Source organism: Pleurodeles waltl, chromosome 11 (assembly GCF_031143425.1).
Source record: "Pleurodeles waltl isolate 20211129_DDA chromosome 11, aPleWal1.hap1.20221129, whole genome shotgun sequence".
Classification (NCBI taxonomy): Eukaryota; Metazoa; Chordata; class Amphibia; order Caudata; family Salamandridae; genus Pleurodeles; species Pleurodeles waltl.
In genome coordinates this window covers 911788540-911811608 of record NC_090450.1, presented here as the reverse complement: position 1 = coordinate 911811608, position 23069 = coordinate 911788540, and the positions used below count along the sequence as shown (strand labels likewise).

Sequence of the window (23069 nt, the reverse complement as noted above, 5' to 3'; positions counted from 1 at the left end):
CGGAGCCTCTTCACTCAGAGTTGTTGTCCCTATATACACACTCTGCCCTCATATACTTGTTATTACTAACGTCCTTTCAATAATATTTTGTTGTTGTTTCAACTTTCTTCATAAAATAAATACATGAATTTTTAAATACTTCAATATTGGCCATAATCGGTCACAATGATAAAACGCCTACACTTTTCCCCTGGCAGCCAAATCCCTTGCACGTCTTCCTGCCTAAAGGACATTTAGTTTACAGGTGAGATATATTCTGGTACTTTTTATTGATAAAGTGTTCCAGTATCTTTCCTATACAATTTACAGAAAACCTCCATGTCAAAAAGCCTTTTTAGATCTTGATTTTAAATCTTAACACTTTACAACAGAAAACAAGCTAAAAAGGCCTAGAGTGATGTTTGTGCATGGATCCCTGGGGAAAAAAAGCAAGTTCAGTCACTTTCAAGAAAGAGATCTTTCATTGATGCACATGTACTTTGTACTCATTCTGTAAACATTAGCCCAAGTTTACAATCCCAAAAGCAGACGCTCAGGTCAGCCTCCTAGCAGCATTTTCTCTTTAATAATCTGATCCGAAATGCTGGGAAGAGTAATGAACTTCAGCCAACAGTGGTTCTTCCAGATTGCTTTTCAGATTTGGCACAGAAAGACAAGGTCTGTTAGAGACCTTCTGAAGAATTCACTTTCCACCAAAGGGTCTCTAGGAAATTCTAAAATAGTTTCCAACCCTGCCACAATGTGACAAAATATCCCCAAGTCTTGGCAGCACAATCTACAGACCTAAGCTATGTAGAGCACTAGCCTTTATTTATTTGTTTACTTTTACAACAGATGAGTCTCTGCGGAGCTTTTCCACAATGGCAGAAGAACTTTTACTTCTTATACATAATGATTAAATAAGTGCACATGAAAAATGTAACTCTAAATTACTCGTTATAAAAAGAGGAAGAATGAAAAGGGGAGACATCAAACTGTTTATCAATAAGTTAAATGTTTTTCACGTCCTTTTGATACTTGCCTTCATAACAATCCAGCCGGCACGGTGCAAGACGTATTGCTTCACGGAAGTGTATTATTGCCTCTTGAACCCTGCCCATATTCCGCAGTGCAGCCCCTTTTAGTAATAATGCTTGGACACTGTTGCTGTTTAACTGAATAGCCTTTGCTCCCAGGTACAAGGCACGGGAATATCGTTTGCTGTAGAAACTGTGACACCTGTAAAGCACAAAACGCCACGAGGGAAAGAATGATGCCAGTTTTTCCACTTTTGTACTTCCACCGATAGGAAGGCCCATTTATTCGCAAAACAGTGAGCACTAGTGTCATTTTGAATGCAGGACTATATATACTAACAATATGTACGGAGAGAATGCAGTAAAATGATTCTAATAACCCCGCCCAACAAAATAAATCAATCCAGCATATGAACTTAACTCATATCAGTGAGGAACAGCATTTAGTAATTGGGAGTTTGACAAACTTGTCACACAGGTCAACAATCATAGTCTCTTAGTAACATGCAATTCACAACACAATTTCGACAACCCATTAAAGCTAAAACAAACCCACCAAGTATGCTATATGTCAGACAGGAGGCACTTCTTCAGCAAAGGACACATTAAACAGAGAAGATGTTTTAAGAACTTTTAAGAACTCTAAATGAAGTCTGGCCAACACAACAAGAGGCTGTGGAACATACCCTGACACCACCCAAGGTTCTGCATGCTGGTCTGAGATATTGAACAAACGACAGCCCAGGCTTTCCACATCCTCAAGCCGACCTTCACGAGCAAGTAGATATCCATAAACATCCATCCCTACGTAGAATGATGACAGAACAATTATTGTGTGTACAAAATATTATTAGGTGCTTATTACCAAATCAATAATACAAATTGCAACCTGCGAGAGAGTGGTTTACACAGAACACAATTATTTCTTTGCAGCTTTTGTTCAGTACTGACATGCCCAGGTATATTTAACACAAATATCCGACAGACTGGAATCTATGATCAAAGAAGAAACACAATCATGACCACAATACGTTTTACTTTTCATATATTGTGAATCTGAAGCAAACTTTATTACATCAATGGCATGCTCAAAATAATTCATAGCAATATCAATTTTTGTTCTTTTTTCAAGACTATGGCCCTCATTACGACCCTGGCGGTATAGAACCGCCAGGGCCGCGGCACGCGGGAGCACCGCCGACAGGCCGGCGGTGCCCCGCGGGGCATTCTGACCGCGGCGGCTTAGCTGCGGTCAGAGAAGGGAAACCGGCGGTCTCCCGCCGGTTTCCCGCTGCCCCCAAGGAATCCTCCAAGCCGGCGCAGCTTGCTGCGCCGGCTTGGGGATTCCGACTCCCCCTCCCGCCATCCAGTTCCTGGCGGTTCTCCCGCCGGGAACCGGATGGCGGGAGGGGGAGTCGCGGGGCCCCTGCAGTGCCCATGCCAACGGCATGGGCACTGCAGGGGCCCCCGTAAGAGGGCCCCAAAATGTATTTCACTGTCTGCATAGCAGACAGTGAAATACGCGACGGGTGCAGTAGCACCCGTCGCACCTTCCCACTCCGCCGGCTCGATTACGAGCCGGCTTCATGGGAATTCAGGGGGATTCCGACTCCCCCTCCCGCCATCCAGTTCCTGGCGGTTCTCCCGCCGGGAACCGGATGGCGGGAGGGGGAGTCGGGGGCCCCTGGGGGCCCCTGCAGTGCCCATGCCAGCGGCATGGGCACTGCAGGGGCCCCCGTAAGAGGGCCCCAAAATGTATTTCACTGTCTGCATAGCAGACAGTGAAATACGCGACGGGTGCAGTAGCACCCGTCGCACCTTCCCACTCCGCCGGCTCGATTACGAGCCGGCTTCATGGTGGGAAGGTCGTTTTCCCCTGGGCTGGCGGGCGGCCTTTCGGCGGCCGCCCGCCAGCCCAGGGGAAAACTCTGAATACCCGCCGCGGTCTTCCGACCGCGGTGCGGTATTCACGACGCGCAACTTTGGCGGGCGGCCTCCGCCGCCCGCCAAAGTTGTAATGAGGGCCTATGTTCTATACCTTATTATGAAATTTGTAGATTTCAACTTGCAAACAATAACGTGCATTAAAGACGACAGGAAAGTTGAATTACCCACCTTTAATCAGATAAGGATCCAACATTTGGGCCTGTTCAAATTTTAGAATGGAATTTTTACTGTCACCAGCTCTGAAGTGCAAGTCTGCTAAGCTCCCTAGAAGGTCCACGTTGTCTCTCAAAAGTGATTTCTTCTCTAAAGAACTGAAAGGAAAAGACAAAAATGTAAAATATACAGACATGTTCTATATTACTTAAAGAAATTAACTGAAGCTGACGCCAACTAAACATTGCTGCTTTTAAAACAAGATTTAAAAGTGAATGATCATAATGTGCAACACTAATATGCACTGTTTCAGCTAAATTTCATCCCTTAATCTTCTATGTGCCTAATCCCACCCTCTTGCCATTTCCACTCCTAGTATCACTCTCTAGTCTCCTTTGATCTGGCTTCTACTAAACACATCAAACACTGTTTTGCTTCTCAAACAAATTGCACTGGTCAATTACTTTTTGAGATGGGGCAAAAGAGGACAGGTAGCCCAGGCTGTTTGAACTGCACATTGTAATGTTAAGGATGGGTTTCAAGATGCTATTTCTACAAGCATTGCAAAGAATGATGGGGTGTCCCTTTTCTACTGATATCATAAAGCAGAAGAGTGGGTGCTTTCAGGGTGCAGACCTCAGCTGCATTTGTATCTAGGAAGTGTCCTTCGTGCAAAATAATGCAAGACTGCATCATTACAAATTCACTGGGATATTCCCACTTAAATAAATCTAAAAATGTATGTAAGGCACTCAATGTCATGCAACCGGAGATGAAGCCAATATAAAATCAGAGTGTCAGCAAACATGTACAAAGGTGACATGATTACAATGAAAACTAAACAAACGTGGATGGCCACAAAATGCAGTTTCTGTTCAACTTCAGGACCGTTTCAGGGTATTCTTTTCACATCCTGATTTGACAGACTAGCATATCAGTAAAGTCAAAGCACAGTTACAGACTAACACAGCAGTAAAGTCAATGCAGACTTGCAAATATGTATAGGGTCCTGTGTCTCATGTGTGATTAGGGTATGTGCCTCATTCGTCCACCATTGTATTTAATCAGTAGGCATTCCACATAAAGCAGGGCATCATGCATTTAGCATGTGCCATTAGTCAGGAACATTTTAAGATTGCTCTGTTAAGGCGGTAGAGGGGCACTGTCGTTGATGCAAGCAGTGCAGTTCATTTTGATGGCAAGATGAGAATAAGGATCTATAGCTTTAGCAGGGAGGAAGATGTACTGCTTATGAATTCAAAAACGACACCCATGATGGAGAAGTAATACTACAATAAAGTAACTTTTCCTTCTAAACAATACACTACCCTTCCAGAGGGGAAAACAAGAATAAGGACAAATAAATAAGGATTCAATCATGTAAGCACTAACGTGTTCCTTTCAGAATTCAAGTGATTACTTAGCAAATGTTAGTGATTAGAACATCTGAGAGCCACAGCGGCTGACTTTGGAGCAATAGTCGATTGTCTTTACCAGGATAACATCTGCATACAATAGCTCACATAGATCTTTAATTTTATCCCGGAGTTCATTTTGGAACTACTGAATGAAGCAATCTCTGTAATGGGGAATTAAGTCTCCACAAGAAAGTGGATGAAAATGTGGTTTAAGAGCATGAGATACATTTCAGAAAAAAGGGTGTTTAAGGCCAAATTATTTTGTTGGAAGCATGTAAGAATCAGGGCACTAAGAGATAAGATCTCATTCAACACACCTATCCAAAAGTCAGAGCAAGGATAACCATTCTGCGACTACTGAATCCAGGACTGTATCAAAGTACTGAATTATTCAAACTGGCGAGGTTGTCGACATTTCATGCGTTTCCAGAGGCTCAGACTGCATAGAATCTCTAAAGCATTCTGCAACTCTTGCATTAATCTCAAGAGAAAACATTACTTTGATCAACCATTAAGCTAAGTACGGGAGACCAAATATTATTGGGACCTACGAAAACTGGTTACGCACTTGGAGAATACCATGAAAGAAGATTTAAGCACAAAAAGGAATGACTTAGCACAGATAGTGCTGGTTGGCAATATTGCAAAATAGAAGCATCCCATTTTTCCCGACAAATGCAACATGAACAAGAGTCCCACACACATTAAATCTGTTCTGTTATTGGCGGAAGCATTCTGAATTTGATTGTTTGATTTATTTGTTTATGGTCTTGAAGTAGGATATAAATACAATTTACAGTATTTGACCTTTCGTATTTACCTGAGAGTAGCAGAAATGTTTCACTTTGTTCATTTGGTACCTAGAAACTTTATTAATTGCCTTTTTGTGGGTCATAGTATTGACCTCCTCAACCAACTGGTCCAGCAAAAAATGTGCTGTAGTCAGGAGTGAAATGGTGGAAAGGGGACTTCGAAATTTGTAACAATAAAGCTATTATTTTAATATATTCTACCTGGAAGAAATATTTCTTTTTATGGGTCACTGAGAGGAGGAGGCAGAATAGGAAAGTCATTGCCTGGCAGCAGCTGTAGTCTTTCACAATGCTGCGAATTTCCTGTACATTCTGTACCTTCATTTTGCTGATGATAGCCATGCTTTGGGTGTTATTGTGGCTGATGTGGTCTCTAATGGTAAGCTCTCTAATCATGCTGCTGAGGGAAGCATCTCCCATAACACAGAAGTTTCCTCCTTTCTCTTTTCCAATCCAACCACTCCAAAAGCTTGAGCGTTGATCTCAAATCATGGATTTACAGTGTTCCCTCTTGAGTACTCATTCTCGGAAAAAAGTCTCATCCATAACGAATGCCTCATGGACATGCCATGGTAAAAGTTATGAGCCAAAAGTTCACTGCAAGAGCAAAACTGATGAAAGAATAAACCAAATGGTGCTTAGTAAAGTGCAACCTGCTAGCTACAATGGGCATCCTAGCACTGCGGGATAGAATGCTAGAGAGCAGAGGAGGACTAGCGGCTAAACCAAGTATTAAGATTTTCTGGAATGCTAGAGAATTCCAGTAACACAACGTGGAAAGATTGATGGACTGGATAACTGTCTTGACAGCCAGCAGGCAGACGTGGAACAGCTTTCTGGAGCATCCAGCTATAGAAAAAAAAAGGATGCTCTGGAAACCTTGTTAAAGAAGAAAAGGTTGTTTTTTTTATAAAATATATATATGCAAACTATGTGTCAGATCTCACCAGGACAGTGTGGCCCTAAAGAACAGGCAGCCATAATTCGACAAAGAAGGCCCCCAAGTATCACAGTATCTGTTTTGTCACTATTGATCTTTAAGCATTAGGCATTCATTCTAGAGATACAGGGACAAAACTTGTTTAAGGCTATCTATATAGGTAACGATGATCGGCAAAGGACATAATTGAAAAACAAACCACAAATCGGAGCTGCCAGGGATATGAGGTGCATGTTAGAGTGCTGGGCTGAGAGAGGAGCCCTTGGGTACAATGCAGCTGAATAGAAAGGAAGCAGATGCACTGTCTGAGTCATGACAGAGAGGAAAGAGAATCCAGGCTTGAGCAAGATCTTGCCTAGCTGGTAATGACCATCAATAAGAAGTGAGTGTGAAAAACTTTCGAAAGTAGCACTGGGAAGAATAAAATTAGCACGAATGCCTTAATCCAGAATAAATCTCAAGACTATCCGAGATGGAAACAAGGGTGACCTCAGTGTCATGGGGTGGACAAACAATGCCAGGAAAGAGCCAAAGAGGCCTGGCGTAGGTACAACTGCTCAAGGGTATGGAAAACAGTACGGCAAACCACAAATTGTGCATTGGACATTCCAATACTTTTTGCCTCAGGAGGAAGGGCACTGTTCAAAGAAAACTGGCATACAGACTGAAAGGCCAACGGAGCACAAATGTTTCTTGGTTAAAACAAAATAGATTACCTTCAAAATGAACAGCCCTAACTAGAACTGCATTCATGGAGCGCTGGCACTCCTGGCTGCCTTGAAGAAGCATGGCTAACATTTTCTCACAGTCATGGTACTTCGATGCAGAATTTCCTAATTTTTTTAATTTGTTGATGGGGATGAAGTTTGTGGTTTAGCCCATTTATTAGACCATATTCTCGAGTCCATCCTTCCCACTTCAACCTCTTCTTTCTACTTGTGGCATTGCTTTTATTCTTGCAACTCTCAACTCTAACTCTTTTCATATTTCATCCCTGTGCGAGAGAACTTGATTTCTAATTGTTGATTCTTTACCAGCTCATGTGTGTACACCCAATCCCTGCATCCTAGCCCTGCAAAATCTAAGATTCTTGTTTTTCTTGCTTTCACACCAAGATCTTCACGTGTTACTATCTACTCACAATTTTGGCATCATCTCTGATTTCAATTTTCCTTGACCTCACACATTTTATCTGTCATTTGTTTCCAGTTCAGATATTGCCAAAATATGTCCTCTTCTCAGCATTATGGAATCTCTTATCCTTGATATTTGTTTTACTTGGATTAAAGTTCTCTACTTACTGCTCTTACTTTCTTGTCCCTCTCCAATGCGTTTTGAACTCTGCAATGACTATTTTACATTTTTCCCCCCCACTGTATATACTGCATCGCGCTGCTCCTCATTAACCCATCATCGCTTTTGCCTTCTCTTTCGGGTCTTTAAATCCACCCCTTGTATAGTCCCACATTACGTTTTTCTCTTGTCTTGATCTATGTCTCTGCTTGTTCTCTTCAACATGCCTCCTGAATATATTTTATCCAATCTCCACCACTCAGAGTCGCCAACTACTTCGGATCTTTGTTCTTATTGTCCGCCGCACTCTGTGGAACATGTTTCTTTGTGGCCGCTAGTTTCCCAGACTTTCAGCTTTTCACATTTCTTTAACAAACCGTCTCTTCAGAGAAGGCTTCCCTCTTTATTAGCAATACTGCTCAATACCACCAAATTCTTAATTGCACCACTTCTTTGATTGACTGTTTCCATGTTCACCACTGTTAGACGCCCGAGGGCCGTAAACTAGGTAACTAAAAGCTTTCTTTGAACTATATTAACCTGAATTTTGGATGTGGTTGCAACTGTAGCAGTTTTAAATCTATTGTTACAATGTCAGTCTTATGTAGAGGATGATGGGAGTTCTAGGTACATACTGGCAAGAGGGCTTCCTTCTGGAAGGCTCTGGGTGGTATTCGCACACAATAACACTGCTTATCTTCACATTGCATGCTTGTGGGATAGCCCCACGTATTATTCTACAACGACTGCCACATTAGCAGTGACTGTTTATGCCACAGTGAAGAGCCGTTTGTCTTACAACTATTTCTTGTGTTGAATGACGTCACTGCCAATCTTTTGAAAACATGAGCAGAAAAAGTAATTCTGTTTGTATCCAGAAACGAATGGTACCAGAAGACAGGTGCTACGTGCATCCGCTCCTGGAAGCAATTGACCATCCATAAATTCTCAAACTTTCAAGGTAGCTGCAATTTCTACGTAAACATTCTACAAATCACCAAACAACAGACCAGAGCCACGAAGTCTGCTCTAGCGAAGTGATAGATTTCAGGCCTGTACCGCTGAACTGCATACATATTGCAGTTGAATTTTCGTTTTACCTCACAGCTATTAATACATCCTGACATTGAAGAAAAAAATTAAAAATAAAAACTTTCCCTGGCTCTGCAGCTTTATTTCGCACATGGCAGAAATGAAAATGAAGAGGACCCGGTTCCCTTCAATCACAATTTGCATTAAAAAATAGCATGGTAGATCTTGAGGTGGTTTCATGTTTTATAGTTTTGTATATGTTCCTTCGTTTAGTACAAATTCTGAAGTACTCCATATATTGTATATGAAGCATTCAAAAAACCTCTTGAAAGCCATAAGACTTCAATAGCTGCCCTTAGCCGTTGAGCGAGCGTCTCTTTTTAGTCTAAGGGAAATTAGTAACAAGCATTTGCAAAGCAATGAGTCTTGCATTTGCTCGAATTAGATTCAACAGCGTTGCAGACTCCTAACCGGACTTTTCTTGCCATATACATTGAAAATGAAAAATAAAGCAGTTTCACATAAGCGAGCTGATTTACGGCGCCACGGCCACCATGAGCATTAGCGAGAAGGAGAGACACAAAAAGAAAAGGAAAATCGCTTGCAGTCAAACGTATGGGCAAAAGTCCAATAAGCCATGTAACAGAGGCGATGGCCACGGTGCTAACAAAACTGCCACAAGGAGGGACAAACGTAAACCCTTTACCAGTGTCAAAGGATTTTTTAAGGGCAAGCCCACGAACAAGTTATAGCGATGGGCATGAGGTGGGCGTGGTTAAAAGCCCAGATACATACAAACACGTCAGAAAAGCAGCGCTTGCGTGCTGCTATGCTCGACCTAGAAATGGCCAGGCATCTAATTTGGAATGAGTCTAGAGGCTTCAGCCTCTATGTTCAGATCTGCTTTGGAGTGGACTGTAGCCAACCACAAGATAACAACATCACCTAGCCAGCACCAACTGAAGTGTTGAGTGATTTACTTATCAAGCTGGAAACAAATCAGAGAGTCTCCGCTAAGGGAATCTACACTACAAACAAGGACTGCGAATAGAACATTAAACTCAATGTGTGCTAAATCCTATCTCGACAGGTACTTCACTGGAGTTTTCAGTTCCATTACGAAGGAGACCCTCCAATAACACTTTCCAACATTTTATGTCTTATTTCTATATTCTGTACACTGTTCCAACAAGAACTGAGTCCACAACAAACAGGTCGCGTCAAGGAATCATCATTATCATGGTAAATACAGAAATGTTGAATAGTAGTGTCACCGCTTCTAGGATTTCTGCAGCCTGGTGTCTCCATGAGAGCCTGTCTCATTTTTCTTCAAACCTTATACTTTTATCGCACTTTATTACAAAATCATTCACACCATCTGTGCTCGTTTCTAAATCCTTTCACCACTTCCCTTAACTAAAGACATGTTTTTCAGTTTCAGCTGGTTGCAACATTTGCAGCGAAAATAACTAATCTTTGCCTCTGAGTGCTGGAATTCTTTTTTCCAGCCATTTCATTCTCTTTGTTCCATGTTATGTGAACAGCAGATACCAAAGCACAGCAGGGCCTGTAATATATATATGGTGCTCTTCTTTTTAGCTTCCAGGACAGCTTCCGTGCTCTACTTTTCCATCTCAAACGTAATAATCAGGGTTGGGTTGACAGGTGCTTCTAGTTCCTGTTTGCACAATCCTACTTTAATTCTGCAACTAACTTTGGGGAACCCACAGTCGCAGTTCATCACAAGCCATGTTTACTTTCCAAGCAAGTAACTCCTAGATGGACGTCTCACGGTGCTGGTTTTTAACATCTTCAGACAGTCCATGGGAGCACTCCAAATTGACTCTGTATCCTCTATGTAAAAAGGCATTACCACCCACTCTCAGTGAGTCTTGATTGTTGTGTAAAATAGAATGCCCCACCAGCAAGAGCTGAGAAATAACTGATGTCTCTGCTGACAACACACACACCAATCTATAGAACAACACTCCCCCGAAACTCCAGAGCTAAAACACAAATCATGGCACAGAGGCACAACACAAATGAAGGGACAGACCTTGCACCCCTCAAAAACAGTGATCAAGACACCCACAAATTGAACCACCTGTTTCTTTTCCAGTCACTTTAGGTGCCTCAGAGACAGCGCTACATAACTCCACTCCCTCAAAAACAAGCAACACGCAAGAGAACAACTGTTAATTTCTAAAGGGCTGGTTCTGCTTCAGCATAGTCAGTCAGGTGTGCTGGTCTTGCAAACAGTGAATGTTCTCAGACAGTCAGTCTTTCTGTAAGCTCTAGTACGCTTCTGCCTAGAAGAACCAGTGTCAGAAAATGATGGCCAAGGGGCTTTCTTAAAGTAACTGATCCCTGTTTTTTTTAATTTTTTTTTTTTTTACATGTGCTACTTAAATATGTACCCAGTGCAGACTGTAACAATGGGCTGTTTCTTATAGTTAGACCATGAAGAAATATAGGGCTATAGTAATTCAATACAACATATGCACCTCTAGGAGCACACGAAGCAGTCGTGGTTCTATTCACTGTTTTTTTTAACAATTTTATACTGCCATATATTACTTTGTAAATAAAAAAATATATTATCAAAAGTGTGGCTACTTTTGTTTATGGCTAAAATGTCAAAGTTTATTTTAGGCACAACTGCAGCCAGGTTTATTAACCTAGGCAACCAAAGAATTACCCTGGGTCACCCTGCAGTCATCCCTTATCCCCTCCAGGCTGATGTGATAATTTGGCCAGTACAGTACAGCAAGCCTCTGAAAAAAGATACAAAAATGCACCTATTTAGTGTAAACAGTGCAGTACAGCGACCCCATTCTGCCTGTTTGGTTTACTGCATAGGCTCCCAAATGAGACTTGATGGCGATCCTCTTTCTTTAGGGCTATTTATGATCTTCAAACAACTAGAATACTTTTGGAGCGATTTGGAATTTAACTAAATGCTTCATTGTGTCCGTCCCTTTGCTCAGGCATGACTTTCCCCATCAAGCCAGACGTGTATACATGCTCGACTTTGTCCAGGTATCTTTAAAACTGTTTTAATTGGCCATGTCCAAATCCATAAATACTTAAACATAGGAGCTATGTGCTTGGAACAGCAACCAGAAACAAGCATTTGCAATGAAATGGGTCTCGCATTTGCTCCAGTTAGAGCTACTGGCATTCTAAATTCCTAACTGGACTTTTCTTGCCACATAAATTGAAAATGAAAAGTAAAACATTAGTTGACATAATAAAGCGGATTCAAAGCACCATGGCCGCCATGAGGGAGAGAGACAAAAGGAAAAAGAAGTTTGCTCACAATCAAACATATCTCAAATCGTGCAACTATCCATGTAACAGGGCCAGCCTACAAGGCAGTAACAAAACCTCCCCAAGGAGGGACAAACATAAAGCATTTACCAATGATAACAAAGGATTTTTGAAAGGCAAGCCCACGAACAAGTGAAAATGATGGGCGTGAGGTGGGCATGGTTAAAAGCCCACAATACGTACAACAGGTTAAAACACTTGTGCGCTCGACCTAAAAAATAGATCATATTATTCCATTTAACATGTCAGCCTTTACTGATAGAGCTGTACCTCGCAACATTGCCCAAGAGGTCTAGCCTGAGGCCTATTGACTTTGGCAATGATTATTGCCCATGCTGTACTGCAGTGTGGGTGAAAATGTGTTTAAAAATCGCTAAGACCTGGTAGTCGCCTCATTTTGTAACAGCACATGAGGTGAGAATGATTTCCCTTTTATTTACCAGCCTAAGAGGAGAGGTAAATAAAAGGTTGTGTAAATTCGCTTTTTGCTGTAACTAACGACAACAACAGGGAAGCACATAGGCAACCACAAATGAGCTAGTATCAAAATGCACTCTCAAGGCAATAACATTTTACCATAAACTTTCATTAAAGGCTAATGAAAATACAATTCCGCAAAAGGATCCCTACACATCAAACATATTACTATAGTACATTCTAAGAATTACCTTTAAAGATAAAAATGACTCAGCCTACTCCAGTTCTAACAGCTGAGCGTTGGTTTTCCTTACCAGATAGTGTTGATTGCTCTAGTGTTGTCACCAGTGTGTACAAAGGCAAACGCCTTGATCCACACAGAAAGCCAGTCCAGGTTTGGAATGCTCTGAATAATATTAATTGTCATGGAAGCCACTTCAGCACCTTTCACAGAAAGGGACAGCAAACCTATTGCAAAAGAAAACAAAACTATTTCACATCAAAGAATCATATCAAACAACTCTCACTCCCAAATATTATTAAGGAACAAACAAATTATTATAATTTGGATTTCCCATTTTTTAGGTGTTGCCCGTGAAACCTTTGGAATTACAAATATGAAAAATCTCAAAAGGAGCACAGAGCCTCCCCATTACGTACCATTGGCTAGCTCCCACAATACTCTTGTTTCCTTGCTTTCTATTGGTCTGCCCTCATCCTCGCTTCCTCCTGGGCTTTGAGTCTTCGTCCTGCGTGGCCTGTAGCCAGTGTCCTTACAATGGCTGCAGGTACTCTTTTTTTCATTTATTTTTCAACATGCACTAGGACTGCATGTCTCCGCAGTCCCTCTTTTTCACCCTGCCCTCCTCCGACTGTCCTTGGTGTCACCACCCTACCTCTCCACGGTATCAGCCTCCTCCTGCCTGATGTGTTTCCCACCCTCCTCCCTTGTGTTGCTTGACCCCCATGCAGTGTCTGCATTAGACAAGTGAGCTAACTGGCATCACTATTTTTCCTGAGGGAAGTGGTTAGGCTCAGATCATTCTCATACACTGATACGTTTTGGGTGTTCTCTCGACCTGGTGCTAGCGTGAACTACACACACAAATAGGAGCATGCTATGAATTAATGGCTTGCATAGGGGCATCACTCCGACAAGCTCAGCTCCGGGCAGCTTCATGTTGCGGCAAGCAGGGCGTCACAAATCTCCAAATGCACAGAGCAATCCTGGGTAAAGTTTAGTCATTTCTCAGTGTAAATGTGTGTTTATATTTCCAGTTTCCATAGAATCACATAAAATAGGATAGAACCGCTCTGACATAAAGCTGCTTATAGTTTAAACTAAAATACATTCACTGCCAGCTAATGTAAAAGCTGGTGATGGCAGAAGAGCGAAACTCACAGCCAAGGAGCAGCAAATGCACGATAAAAGGCAGGTACAAACACCCAGCAGCTTAGCATGTTCTGTTCGTGCTGCAGTGATTATAATGCATTTTCAGAGTGCCACATCTTTTATTTCGTGAAAGTACAGACAGCCCAATTCTCCATTTACTAGAGGTGGTCTTCCCTCGTTTTTCTTTTAATAATGAAAGAGCTCTCACTGTGATGTTCATCACTGTATCACATTCATGTGAAAAGCACAACATGCACCGACAGCTCAACTAAAGAACATTACTGGGGTGTAAAATCGAAGTCAGAAAAAATAGAGTCACAAAAGAAAGAACTGTGACGGCACAAAGGGTTAAATCGCCTGCTGCAGCCTTCCACCCTTAATCAGCTGATAAAATGAATATCACTGAGTTGGGTAATTATAACACCTACCATCCGATAAAATAGTAGTTACTTCACACATTGAAATTTTACCGTCCACTCATAACAATGGCAGTAGTGCTTACAATTCTGTGAAGTTGGTGCCAGGAAGCCCTATGCAATAGGCTATGAATAGCACGTTTACCCACACCGTGAAATAGCCGTCTAATCAATCAATCAATCAATCATGGTATTTATAAAGCGCGCTATGTACCCGTCAGGGTTTCGAGGCGCTGAGGGGGGGGGGGGAGCGCTGCTGGATTAGTGGTCGAAGAGCCAGGTCTTGAGGAGCCTTCTGAATGTGAGGAGGTCCTGGGTCTGGCGAAGAGATGTGGGGAGAGAGTTCCAGGTCTTGGCGGCGAGGAAGGAGAAGGATCTGCCGCCGGATGTCTTGCGCTGGATTCGGGGTGCGAGGGCGAGGTTGGCGGATCGGATTTGACGTGTTGGAGTGTAGAAGTTGAGTCTGGTGTTGAGGTAGGAGGGTCCGGTGTTGTGAAGTGCCTTGTGAGCGTGGGTCAGGAGTTTGAAGGTTATCCTCTTGTCTACCGGGAGCCAGTGGAGTTCCTTTAGGTGAGGGGAGATGTGACTTCGGCGAGGTATGTTGAGGATCAGTCGGGCGGAGGCATTTTGGATACGTTGGAGGCGTTTGATGTCTTTGGTTGGTATGCCTGTGTAGAGTGCGTTGCCGTAGTCAAGTCTGCTGCTGACGAGGGCCTGGGTCACCGTCTTTCTGGTTTCTGTTGGAATCCACTTGAAGATTCTGCGGAGCATTCGAAGGGTGTTGAAACAGGAGGAGGAGACGGCGCTGACCTGTTTGGACATGGTGAGGGCGGAGTCCAGGATGAAGCCGAGGTTTCTTGCGTGGCTGGCAGGGGTGGGTGGGAGTCCGAGGACGGAGGGCCACCATGAGTCGTTCCAGGCCGAGGGAGTGCGTCCGAGGATGAGGACTTCCGTCTTGTCGGAGTTGAGTTTCAGGCGGCTGTTGTTCATCCAATCGGCGATGGATTTTAGTCCCTCGTGGAGGTTTGTTTTGGCGGTGAGCGGGTCTTTGGTCAGGGAGAGGACGAGCTGGGTATCGTCGGCGTAGGAGATGATGCTGAGGTGGTGTTGGCGGGCCAGTTGAGCGAGGGGGGCCATGTAGACGTTGAACAACGTGGGACTGAGGGAGGATCCTTGGGGGACGCCGCAGATGAGGTTGGTGGCTTTGGAGCGGAAAGGGGAGAGACGGACTCTCTGCGTTCTGTCGGAGAGGAAGGATGAGATCCAGTGGAGGGCTTTATCTTGGATGCCGGCTTCTTGGAGGCGGGTCAGTAGGGTGCGGTGGCAGACGGTGTCAAAAGCGGCTGATAGGTCGAGGAGGATGAGGGCTGAGGTTTCGCCGTTGTCCATTTGATGTCTGATGTCATCTGTGGCGGCGAGGAGGGCAGTCTCAGTGCTGTGGTTTCGTCTGAATCCGGATTGTGAGGGGTCCAGGATGGAATTGTCTTCGAGGAAGTGGGTGAGCTGAGTGTTGACGATCTTCTCGATGACTTTCGCTGGAAAAGGGAGGAGAGAGATCGGACGGAAGTTTTTGAGGTCGTTGGGGTCAGCCTTGGGTTTTTTGAGGAGGGGTTGAATTTCTGCGTGTTTTCAGCTGTCCGGGAAGGTGGCAGAAGTGAGGGATAGGTTGATGATCTTGCGGAGTTCGGGGGCGATGGTGGCGTTGGCTGAGTTGAAAACATGGTGGGGGCAGGGGTCCGTGGGGGAGCCTGAGTGGATGGTGTTCATGGTTGCTATGGTTTCTGCCTCGTCCACGTGGGTCCAGGCGGTGAGGCGGCAGTCGCGGGAGGAGACGTCAGGGGTGAGGTCTGGCGGTGGACCGGTGATGAAGCTGTCGTGGATGGTGGTGATTTTCTGGTGGAAGAAGGTGGAGAGATCGTCGCAGAGTTTCTGGGAGGGCGGGATGTCGTTGGAGTTGGCTTTCGGATTGGAGAGTTCCTTCACGATGCCGAAGAGTTCTTTGCAGTCGTGGGCGTTGTTGTTGATGCGTTCGGTGAAGTGGGCGCGCTTGGCGGTGCGGATCCGTTGGTGGTGTTCGCGGTTGGCGTTTTTGAGGGCGGCGAGGTTGTCGGGTGTGCGTTCTTGGATCCATTTCTTTTTGAGCTTCTGGCAGTTGCTTTTGGAGGTGGTGAGATCGTCTGTGAACCAGGCTGGTTTTTTCTTTCCTTGGATGGTGGTGGGTTTCTTGAGAGGGGCAAGGGTGTTGGCGCAGTCGAGGATCCATTGATGGAGGTTGATGGCGGCTGTGCTCGGGTCGATTGCGTCTGGTGGAGGGTTGTTGCTGAGGGTGCTGGTCAGTTGTTCTTGGGTGACTTTGCCCCAGCGGCGGTGGGGAGGTAGCTGGATGCGGTGTTGCTCTGTGGTTTTCTTATAGGTGAAATGGACACAGTGATGGTCAGTCCAGTGGAGTTCGGAGGTGTGGTTGAAGGAAATGTGGTTGCTAGAGGTGAAGAGGGGGTCAAGGGTGTGACCGGCGATGTGGGTAGGCGTGTTGACTAGCTGTCGGAGACCGAGGTTGAGGAGGTTGGAGGTCAGTGACGCGGTGTTGACGTCGTTGGCATTTTCCAGATGGTAGTTCAGATCTCCCAGGAGGATGTAATCCGGGGAAGCGAGGGCGTGGGTGCTTGCAAGGTCGGCCAGAATTCTGGGGTGAACATATTATGCTGATGAGGCCGCTGCCCTTCTGTCCCATGAGCTCTTGCGCTTGTTTCAGCCTCTCGTGAGCAGACAGCTGGCAGGACAGTACCACAATATGTTATCTGAAATAAATACAATTTACGAAAATTCTCCGCTCACCTGGCTTCCACAATAAACACTTCTCAGTGTTTGGCCTAACCCTGGGGTGGGAGTGGTGTTGATACTTCACTGCTTGCTGCCTGTGATTCCGGGGTAAACCCCCTCAATAAACGGATGCAGGGACAGTGCAGTCTGTCACGTGGGGTGCAAACTCTGTTGCTGACTGTTATGATGGGTGTTTGTCCAGTTAACTACTGATTCCTGAGTGACGGCATCACCGCCTCGAGGGGCAACACACACACCCTGCGAAGGATCATCCTCAAGGGTCATGGAGTGAATACTGCACGAAGCACGTGGCCCTCCCCCTTACCTCTGATCACTGCCATGCACACCGGCTGCATCAATTTTGCACCAACATGAAACGTGGAAAAAAAATTAATAAAAAAGAGAGCTTGCATAGGTGTAACCTATTAGTTTTGCCAACGCTTGTCTAGTTTGACCCTAGAAGCAGCAGTAACATAAAACCGAAAGGGAATTAGCCTATAACAGTGTAATCAGATAAACATTGAAACATATATTTAAATGTGGTCCAGTAAATTCAAATGGCAGATAAATAACTTGAATCTAGAGAGAGAACCCTAGTCTTTTGATTTCCAACAACATAGCTTTGATTTAAAAGGCAGTAGCAAGAAATAATAATTCGAAACTGCTTGCATTTTGATATTTAGTACCGTCACTAAAAAGTGGGCTTCTTTTGCCTTCGGTTTCTCCCACTCTACACTTCAACCTTGCTAGCCAGTGGCAAAGTGCCTGTTCTCCCTTTAAAGATTGTCAAATGTGCATATTCCTAATTGATACACTTACCTGCAAGTCCCGAATACATGGAAAAAGATAAATGGAAGTTAAACACTACTAGTGAACTGCAGCACCTACTGTGCTGTCAACTACTGTGGCAGTGGAAACATGGCTCCAGGACTTGCTGTAGCAGTGCAAAAACTGCAATTCACACTGTCAAAATAAACCCTTTTCAACAGGTAAAAACTTTTCTTTTAAATATTTACAAGTGACCCCTGTAGGCCTTATAGACAAATGGCATGGTATATAGTATTTAAAAGAAGAATGTTAATGTCAACGTGTTCCTACAGTGACTAGCACCCAACATCTATGTTTCAATGTGACAGGCCTAGCTGTTCAATGTAGTAGTAAACCAGAGCACAGATTCAAATCTTAAAACTGGGGAAAATGAGAATAGCTAGAAAAATAATTTAACAGCTGTTTTTAACAGCTATTCAACATCATATTCAATGGTGAAAATCAGATGTTTAATAAACATTAAGGAAAACGAACGTTTGAAAGTTATCTTTTTCCAACCTAGAGTTCCTGGAGGAATCTTTGCACTTACTCTCCAACTTCCTCCAGTCAGTAATTAGCATCTGAATAAGTGTGAATGGGGTGTGAAATTCCTTGCAGGAGTTGCACAATAGTTCACTGTGATTGACAGGTCGACCTGAATGGGCTGGCAAGAATAGCCTTTGAGCGCAGCAGAAGGGTGGGGGCTGCAAATATCCTTGTTGACATTACAGTCTCAAATCCTAAAGCAGTGTCAAATCCTGCTTGACAAGTCTGCTTGGTTTACTTATAACACTGTCATACCTGCCAAAGTACAAAATAATTTCAGTGTGAGGAGGGGCGGGGCCTTGAGGGGCCCAGAGCTAACTAAGGCAAAAAGAACAGATGATGGACGGAAAGCTGAACAATGCAAACATTCACCCCCAAACACAAAGATCTGGGTTTAATCCATCATTTTTTTTGCTCACCAAACCACCCCAGTTTGGACCTAGCCATATGCAAATCAGTCTTGACCCTGTTCCTCATGGGAACAGTACAGCCCGAACTGCCAAGCCAGGTCCTCCCTGGACTGTAAACAAGCATCCTAGGACCGGTTTCAGGGTATCACCCTTCATCAGCGAGGCTAGCTTGATTCTAGTGGAGTGCTTGCTATGCTGGATTTTTTCTGGCCCAGGGAGGACCTGGCCTGGCAGTTCAGACTGGACTGTACCCATGGGGAACAGGGTCAAGACTGATTTGCATATGGCTGGGTCCAAACTGGAATGGCATGGCAAACAAAAAAGCTGATGGATTAAACCCAGATCTGTGACTGGGGGTGAATGTTTGATTTGCTCTGCATTCCGTCCATCATCTGTTGTTTTAGAGCTAACTAGGAGGCACTCTGCCCCTCACCAAGCTCCCATCCCTTCCAAAAAAAACAAAAAGGTAATCAAGGCTGTTGCGATGTCCTGGAGTGTTTTTTTGTCCACCTTTTATGGAGATTGGTTGCTTGCAGCCTCAAAAAACGAGCTGGAAACCCAGTGGGTATTTTTCAGCTCGTTTTCCCTGCCACCATGTGATTTTAGCTCCTAACCGGGTAACCGATTAAAGGGAGCCAAAATCATATGACACCCAGTGGCACAGTGTGAGTTGGCAGGTCTGCATTGTGGCGCACATTCAAGGATGGAACAGGATGACAGGACAATTCTTGTATATCCACTAGCTGGTTGCTGGAAAACCTTGCTTTTCCTTTACTAGGCTTCAGTCTCTGGGTTTATCATGGACACAGTGGCTGCCTCTAACTAGATTTTAGTGCTAAATGTGGAAGTACACTAGGATTACCATAGTACAACCCACCATTCACACACACCTAAGCCCAAAGAGTCGACGTTTAGTGTGGCCAAAGCTTTTGCCATCTTGAAAATGCCCAAAGTGGGAAGGGTTGGCGTCAGGAACTTTTATCTCATTGGTTAGGGTGTGTCCAGGAATCATTCCCATCCACTAGCTAGTGACAGGCATAAAAGTGGCACCTGCCACTTTAAAACACTCCTGGATTTGAGGAAGAACATAAGAAGACTGGACCTGCTGCCTGTGACATGAGAGGAGCCTTGAGAAGTAGCCGTGCTCTCTCTTCCAGGACAAGGAAATGGACTCCAAGGGTCATAAAGCTGACCTCGTGTTCAAACTGCAGAGACACAACAGATTACAAGAGGTATTTCCTGCAACCACCCAGATAACCAGTGGCAACTGTACCTAAACTGAACCCTGCTGTTGGCCTCTGTCTGTCACCCTGTGAGGCTCTAAGTGCTTCCTCTGGAATCATGGGGGATTTCAGAAGTGTACTTAGTTACATGGTAAAATCTTTGAAGAGAACAAACCAATTTGGTGTGTAAGACCCACTCCCATCACAGTAAGCCTCAAATTGCACCTATCTAGTCTACTGCGACCACTGATTATCATTGGTGCTTTGTGGTTTTGTGTATTTCTACTTAAAACTTTAAAAATTCATATCTCCAGTTCTCCTTATTGGATTTTTGCAATTTGATTCCATTTTGTTTATGAACTTTTACTCTATTTGTCTAATACATTTTGTGATTATATTGTTTAGCATTTCAACTTTAGTACCAGCAAAACGGCTGGCAGGACTGACAAACACTGATTATGCTGTTTATGATTAACTGCATAGAAAGCCCCTTCACTGCCTTGTTGGAATGACTACAATTCCATGTACACCTTAAACTACATGTTAGGTAACTAGGGGTACAGGAAATAGCAAACATTATCTTTCTGAATTTAAATACAAATGCAACAGAAGAATCCTGTTGCATTTCCACTCATTGTACAGGCTGGTTCTCCAAACAACAGAGAGTAAACTGGACAAGAAAGTGGCCCTGGGTTGAGGATGGTTTCAGGCAGCGTTCAATCAGATCACTTGTCCTCATAGTTTAGTATAAAGAAGACTTAATACAATTTGCAGTCCTTGTATGTATAGATACATTTTCACAACAATTTAGAAGTCTGCAGCATGCACACGGGAGAATGGAGAAAGACAATCATAGACAGGTCTTTTCTTTTCCTCCGAGCATGCAACAGGCAATTGGAGAAGCTGTACCTAGGATGGCATCAAGTGCTAATGGGCACTGCCTCAGTACTTCCTTGTAACTGGTAACAGAAGACCGCTCTTGGCCAGCTTTCTTGTATAAATTTGCCAACATCATGTTAATCTACAATACAAAAAGACATTTATAATATCGCTCAAAAAAATGTGAACTGAAGATTTTTCTCAATGAATAAATACTTTATTTCGGTCATAGGCCATACAAGCAATAAATCATAAAACATCAATATATTAACAATTTACGACAGTGATCTGTATAGCTCATAGCACATAAAACCTCCCAAATCCAGGGCCCTCTATATATTACAGGTATTTGAGTTCTCTCTCTACTATACTCCTAGGAACAATACATGCTAGGGTACTGTGGAGTAGCAAAATTCTTATGCTCCCACACACTTTTAAAGCACATCAGTATTTTTCGCAATCTGTGCAATATCTTTATAGCTATTCTCTTAAACATTTTTCACAATGCTTCTAATTCTGTGGCCCTTTATTCTTTACAGTTATGTAGGCTCTCTCTCTACTGTACTCATAGGCTTGGGTGACAAAACATCTTAAAAGTGCTGTATAGTAAAATTCATATGGCCCCATGCATTTTTAAAACACATCAATAAATTTCACAGATAAAAATGATCATAGTTTTCATAATTTGGGCAATGATCTAAATAGTTATGCTTTTAGGGCATTCCTAGAAGGCCTTCCAGTTCCAAGCCCTCTATTTGTGAGTATATGGGTTCACTCTGCTAGTCTCCTGGAGTCAAGGGCAATAGAAGAGAAAAGTATGGCATTCTGTAATTGCTAGCATCAGGAGCAAAAGCAAACCGCTGCTGACAATTTTACATCAATAGTTGAGGAAAGAGAGACAGAAACAATGTGTGCACATTTATCTCTAAATTTGCAGTAATGTCATGCTAACTGGTTGTGGTAATGTTATTAGCAAATTGAGATATAACAGCAAAACATCTGACATTCTGTAAATGACGGTGCTCATTTCTCCCAAATGGAAATGCAGCACAGTTCCACTGTACATAAAGAGCAGAATGTTGTAATGAAAGTACTTCCACCAATAAGTAAATAAATACGTTCTTCTAACTCTTTAAAGAATTAAACTTTTCTGTGTTACTAGCGGCCACCTCCAGTATCACCCAGTTGAGTTACCAATAAAGGGTGAATTGATAACAGCGGGGAGGGAGGTGGTGACAGAAATAACAGATAACAAGCATACATGCCAACATTTAAAAAAAGGTGAAGTGGGAGATTTCTAAGTCAAAAATCAGGGGAATGTATTTTCCCCACTGACTTCTATTGAGGCAGAGGTATTTTCAGGAAGTAGACCACTAAAATAACACAATTATTTGCTCGGGGAAAAAAAAAAAAATCAGAGTCTCCAGTCTGAATCGGGGCTGTTGGCATGGATGCACAAGTGAAACCCTGAGAGTTGCATTAGAAATGAGGAATCACTATAGGGAATCAGAAATTTGATTTCCAGTTTTTCCCCATTATTTAGTTTGAGAGGTTCAGGAAAATGTAGCATTAAAGCATAATAAGGGTTTCTAGGGATCAGGGATGGGTACTGCTAAGGGGTAGTAATGGATTTTTATGGTTCAAGGAAGAGTAGGTTAAGGGGTAGTTAGGGTTTTAGGGCTTAGGAAAGGGTAGCATTAAGCTGTTTGTAGGGCACAGGGAAGGGTGTCAATTAAGGGTTGCAAGGGTTTTTTAGTGTTCAATGAAGGGTAGTGTTAGGTGGCAGCAAGAAGTTTTGGGGGGTTAGTAAAGGGCAGCGTTAAATGCAGTAAAGGGTTTAAAGGTTCATGGAAGGGTACCCCTAAGGGGTAGTTAAGAGTTTTTAGGCTTCACAGAAGGGTACCTTTAAGGTGTAGCAAGGGTTTTTAGGATCCAGGGTTGGATAGCTTTAATGGGTACTAACAGGTTTTTAGCAGTCAGGCGGGGGGGGGGTAGCATTAAGGGGTTGTAAGTATTTTTTAGGGTTCAGGGATGGGTTGCGTTAATAGGCAAAAAAAGGTTTTGAGGACTCAGAACGGGGTAAATAAAAATTAGAATATATTAAATAGTTACATTAATTTTAGATATTAAAATATTGCATTTGGAATAAATATATTAGAAATGTACTTTTGAAAAAAATAAAATTCATAATGAAGTTAACTTTTATCTCCAGCCCAT

At 43.3% G+C, this 23069-nt stretch overlaps 1 protein-coding gene across 1 annotated transcript in view; it reads right to left on the bottom strand.

Annotated features, from left to right (window-relative positions):
• Positions 1 to 23069, bottom strand: part of ANAPC7 (anaphase promoting complex subunit 7) — a 59646-nt gene that overhangs the window by 24765 nt on the left and 11812 nt on the right. Inside the window, exons 4-8 of the mRNA XM_069214878.1 lie at positions 20883 to 20994; positions 12673 to 12826; positions 3132 to 3274; positions 1703 to 1820; positions 1022 to 1218 (exon numbers count right to left, since the gene is read on the bottom strand). Of these exons, the coding sequence (XP_069070979.1) occupies positions 1022 to 1218; positions 1703 to 1820; positions 3132 to 3274; positions 12673 to 12826; positions 20883 to 20994 (724 nt within the window). The remainder of the gene's footprint in view (positions 1 to 1021; positions 1219 to 1702; positions 1821 to 3131; positions 3275 to 12672; positions 12827 to 20882; positions 20995 to 23069) is intronic.